Source organism: Gracilinanus agilis, chromosome 3 (assembly GCF_016433145.1).
Source record: "Gracilinanus agilis isolate LMUSP501 chromosome 3, AgileGrace, whole genome shotgun sequence".
Taxonomy (NCBI): domain Eukaryota; kingdom Metazoa; phylum Chordata; class Mammalia; order Didelphimorphia; family Didelphidae; genus Gracilinanus; species Gracilinanus agilis.
Genome location: NC_058132.1, coordinates 89,299,909 through 89,305,508, shown reverse-complemented (window position 1 = coordinate 89,305,508; position 5,600 = coordinate 89,299,909). Strand labels below are relative to the sequence as shown.

Below are 5,600 nucleotides of genomic sequence, written 5' to 3'. Positions count from 1 at the left end.
TCTTCATTGGGAAATGAAGGGATATCCAAGCGTAATATCTCAGACAAATGAGATGGAGAGAAGGGATCTTCATCACTCTCAATTTTTTTCCTTCCCTGCTATTCATCTTCTTCAACAAATTTCCATTATTAAAACTCAGTTAAATGAGATTACATATGGAAAATATTTTTTAAACCTTCAAATGGTATATCCTCATGATAATAATAGTTATTCATTTGCACTGAGTTGAACATTATTCAGGCCATAAGAGATTCATTAAATGTTTTTAGACATTTCCTATGCTGAGCTAGGTATTTGGAAGAAAAGGGCATACAAGAAACACAAAAATTATATTATTAATAAGGAAATGTAGGCATTGTATATCAATGCTTCAATTTAATTACATTTTGTTAAATATCTTATGAACTATATGACTAAAAATAATTAGTGAAAAGATAATAAAATATAAATCAGGGGAAAATATGCAAGTTGAAATCAAATCACCTCTTATCTTTGAATAAATACTATGACTGTTGCCATCACCATTGATAGCACAATCACCATCAACATCAACACCATCAATTTCTTTTTCACTACATCTTAATAAATTAGGATTGACACAAATATAATAAATTATTCACCATCATCTCCATAATTTCCATTTTCAGCAACACCATCACTAAAACTATCATATTCATATGATAAAGTTCATCTTTTTTTTTAACCATTATCATAATTAACACCAAGAAATTCTTAGCATTCACAGAGTTACTAGCCCTGGGTATGGAAATATAAAGATAAGGATATTAATAGTCAAGAGACCGAACATGCCCAATCACAGATGTATGTGTGATTATTTGTATATATTTTTAAAGCAAGTTGTGTGCTTCACATTCATAAACACTTCCCAACTTAAAATAAAAGCCTCTTCTTTAAATTCTGTCTCTCTTCTTACTTGGAATGTGTCTTGTAAAGCATGATCACAGAGGGTAAGGACTTCTTGTGGTTTAGTCATTTCCAGTCAAAACCAACTCTTTGTTATGCCTTTTTTTAGTGTTCTCTTGGCAAAGATACTGGAGTGGTTTGGCATGTGTTTCTCCAGAACATTTTCCAGATTAGGAACTGAAGGAAAGAAAATAAGTGACTTTCCCAGAGTCACACAGCTAGTGTTTTAGTTCAATATTTGAATTTCTGTCTTCCTTACTCCTTTCCTAGTGCTCTATTCACTATGCCACTTAGCTTCTCTATTACTCTCAACAACGTTGGGGTCAAATTTATACAGCTGGCACTCTTTCTGTTCGCTCAATATAGGATCTCCAGTAACTGATTCTCATTGGAGAGACTGAGGCTTCTCATTGAGTATCATTTTCTTGTCTCTGCTATTTCCTGATTATTGGATATGTTTTATACAGAGGAAAGGGAAGTAGGAAGAAGATATGGAAACATCTCCCCTCTTTTGTAGTTCATTAGGAAAACTGATCCAACTATCCTTAGAAAAGATGTACAACTCAGTCATATAAAAATGGTGAATTCATATTATAAAATATAGCTTAATTTCTTCCATTACCCTGCTGTTCATGATATAGCAGGATTCTCATGACATCAAAGATTGTCATGAGTGAGAGGAACATTGGCTCTTTTCCCTATCTCAGCTTTAGGGTTATGATGTTTCTGCTGCCATCTCTGATGATGCTGAAATCATAATCAGACAACCTTTATCCTCAAAGCTCCTAGGACATGATCTCTAATTTTTTTAGTCCTTATCCCATAAACAATTGGGTTAAGGAAAGGAGGCACTAGCAAGTACATATTAGCAATAAAAATGTGGACATGGGGGGGTACATTGAAGCCAAAACGATGGGTCAGGAAGGTGAAACCTGCTGTGGAGTAAAAGACAAGGATAACACAAACATGGGAGCCACATGTGCCCAAGGCTTTAAGTCTGGCTTCACGGGATGGGAGATGGAAAACAGCACGGAGAATGAGAACATAGGAGATGGCAATGAAGGAGGCATCACAGCAGCCAAAAACACCAGCCATGCTGATGCTATAGCGTTTGGTGGCACCTGCATCTGCACATGCCAGTTTAACCAAGGCCATGAACTCACAGTATGTATGTGCAATTATTCGAGTCCTACAGTAGGGCAGCTGCTTAAGCAAAATAGGGTGTGGAGAGAAAAAGACCACGCCTCGAAGTACCATGGCAATACCTATCTTGGCAATGCGGATATGGGTAAGGACAGTTGTATGGTGTAGTGGGTTGCAAATGGCCACATAGCGGTCAAAGGCCATTGCCAAGAAGAAACCAGATTCCATGGCTGTGAAACTATGAATGAAGAACATCTGAGCTAGGCAAGCATCAAAAGCAATTTCATGAGAACCAAACCAGAAGAGACAGAGCATGCGTGGCATGGTGGATGTTGAGAGTACAAGGTCAGTGACAGAGAGCATGCATAGGAAGAGAAACATGGGTTCATGTAGACTTTGCTCTGCCCGAACCACAGCCAAGATAGTCACATTCCCAACTACAGCCACTATATACATGGAGCAGAAGGGAATCCCTATCCAAGTGTGCAGGTGTTCCAAGCCAGGGATGCCCATTAGGAAGAATGTAGATGGTGAGAATTGGGAGGCATTGGCCAGGATCATCATGTTGCTACTTTATCTTCTCAGTGAATAACTTGTGTTTTCAAGGCTCAAAGACTCCATTGATATCATAGCAATCTGCATCTGAAACATATTCAAAACAGAAGTAAAGGAAAACCACAGAAAATTTCTCACTAGAGATTTAACACAATAAATACCATTCATTTTTTAAAGTTAAGTATTGCATTTTTTTTACTGAATACTTTTAATTTAAAATGTCTGGGATAAAAATGGCTATAATCCTTTATAGAAACAGGAAGAAAATCAGAATTCATCAATTCCCACCTGCCATCCACCATATCAATCTCTTCATCTGCAAGGCTTTACATTTATTTCTTTAAAGCTGATGCTATTAGACTCAGCATATTTCTCTAGTTTTGAATATTGATCATTTAAACCAATAATTATTTATCTCCACTCAGTTCTATGTGCCATAAATGAGAAAATTACCATTTATTCCTTTCTCCAAATCATTAATGAAAATACCAAATAGTGCTAGTCTGAGGACAGATGTCTTGAAATATTTTTTCTATATGATAAAAAATAGAAAACATTGCTGGCCTCAATGTCCTAGTTCTAACCAATCTACTACTACTATTGCCTATCTCATTTTTTCCTATATTTGTCTTTAATATGAATTAATCCAATTGATGGGATGTATGAGAAAAAGAAAAAGGGAAAGAAAGGAAGGGAGAAAAGAAGGAGGAAGAAAAAGGAGGAAGGAAGTAATTGAAAATGAAAATACTCTAGAACAATATGTGTGGAGTGATATCTACTATTACTAAGTTTCACCTACTATAATTTTTGCACTAAATATTCAAGAAAATGTATAGTAATAAATATAGTAATATTAAGAAGAAAGAATGACTGGAAGAATGTTTATCCCAGGGGATTGTTGAGGTGGAGCAGAGATAAATTAAGGGGGGGGAACCTTGAACTTAAGAGAGTAAACCAAAAAGAATGATAATTAGATTCATAGGAGGAGTAAGTGAAGTGAGAAATTAAAAAAAATATCTTTGCTAATAAGCTCAACTTAGGAAATCCAAATGGTTACTGTATGTCTTGGAAAGGGAAGAGATGAATTCTGGTAAAATTTGTGGATGGATTTCAGGTAATGTAATCAAGTCAAGGATCAAGTGGTTATAAGAAAAGGAAAATTATAAAGGAATAGTATGGAATAATGGCTGAAAATTTCTTACGTGATATTAAGGTGCATTAATTGAAGCACAGTTTTCCAAATCAAATTTAGTCATATCCCTGGTCATATCACATTCTCACAGGATTATAGAACATTTTATTTAGACCCCATAGGTTAAACATTAAGATAGCTCATTTCTTCTCTTATTTCCTTATTTATATTTAGTAAGTAAGAAAGTCTTTTTAAACATTTTTGTTTTGTCCTTTCTAATAAAATATCACTGTCTTCAGGGGAAAATAAATACAAAGAAAACTTGAGTATTTTTGTGTTCTTCTGTTATTCATTAGTAAGCTATTCATTGTTATGTCCAAGGAAATGATTGTTATATCTATATATCCATCCATAATCAATATCCTCTGCTTCATTATAACATAACCTATTAGATTTTTTAACTGATTGTCACACAGTCATTTTAACTTCAACCTACCAAACTCATCCCTCTTTCAAGTTTCATTCTTTTGGTCAAGAGTACTATCTTCCTTCTAATAAAAGAGGTTCAAACCTTGGATTCATTCTCAAGCCTTCATTCTCCTTCATCTCACATATCTAATCACTTGCCAAGTCTTGCCAATTTAACCACTGAATTCTTTACATTTGTTCTATTCTTTCTAATCATCAAGCCACTATGACAATTCAGCATCTCATTACCTCTTAGGCACACTGTTACAGTACTCTTCCAATTATTCTTTCCTCAAGTTTTTCACTTTTTCAACTCATTCTTAATATTCCTTCAGATGTGGTTTCCCTAAAATTTTATTCTGTCCCTTTCCTGCTCAATCTCCAATATCTCCCTGTTATCATTAGGAACAAATGAAATTCCTATATTTTTCATTTAGATTTCTTCATTCACTGACTTCAATCTTCCTTTCTAAGTTTATGAATCTCCTTTACAAACTCTACACTAAAGTCTTCTTGATCTTGGTGTTCCTCACAAATAATATTCTTAGATCCCATCTTGATGTCTTTATATTAGCTATATTACATGCTTTCAATTCACTCTCTTCCTAAATTAAATGAGATATCTTATATAAGACCTTACTTGATTTTCCCAGTTGTTACCACATTCTCTCAAAATTATGTTGCATTTATTTGTATACATTTATAACATATTGCATAAATATATGTTATGACTTCCTATAAAATATAACTTTCTTGAGGTCAGGGAGTATATCCTTTTATCTCTTAATTTCTGATCCTTATCACATTGCTTGAAACATCAGAGGTATTTTATGAATGTTGATTGATTAGTTGATTCATATCCTCCTGTTTTCTCAAGCACCAGAACCTATCCATTCTGGATTCTTCCTCTTTTCCTCCATGTATCGAAAAATAATAACTTGTTTTGATTCTCCTCAGTCATTGCCAATATTAGCTAACTCTAAGATTTTATATTATTGACAATATGCTAATAGGTTTTGTCATTCTTATATATTAATCCTCAGTTACTTCCTCTTGCTTTGATTTTTCTATAAGTCTGTTTTTGTTCATAAATTTGAGTTAAAGAGTTCTCTTTTGTGAATCCACATTGGTCTCCTTAGATTCTTTCTCTCAAAGTTAATAGTTTTCAACAGACTACAAAAATTAGTCATCACAGAAACATACAACATTTAAGAAACCCTACTTTATGCAAAGCTCATGGCATGTTTCTCCCTCATCTACAGTATCAATCTAGGTTCTGCTTCCATTTATCTTCACCCCAGGGATTTCTGCCGTATCTTTACTCTGGTTCTTAAAGATCCTTATAGTTATGTATATATGTATATATATATACATATGT

General features: G+C 34.1%; 1 protein-coding gene across 1 annotated transcript; it reads right to left on the bottom strand.

The window, feature by feature from the left end:
* Positions 1–1,683: 1,683 nt before the first annotated feature.
* Positions 1,684–2,628, bottom strand: LOC123241158 (olfactory receptor 52M1-like). The gene has a single exon (XM_044668861.1). It carries the CDS (start codon positions 2,626–2,628, stop codon positions 1,684–1,686), a length of 945 nt encoding a protein of 314 aa, XP_044524796.1.
* Positions 2,629–5,600: the final 2,972 nt, after the last annotated feature.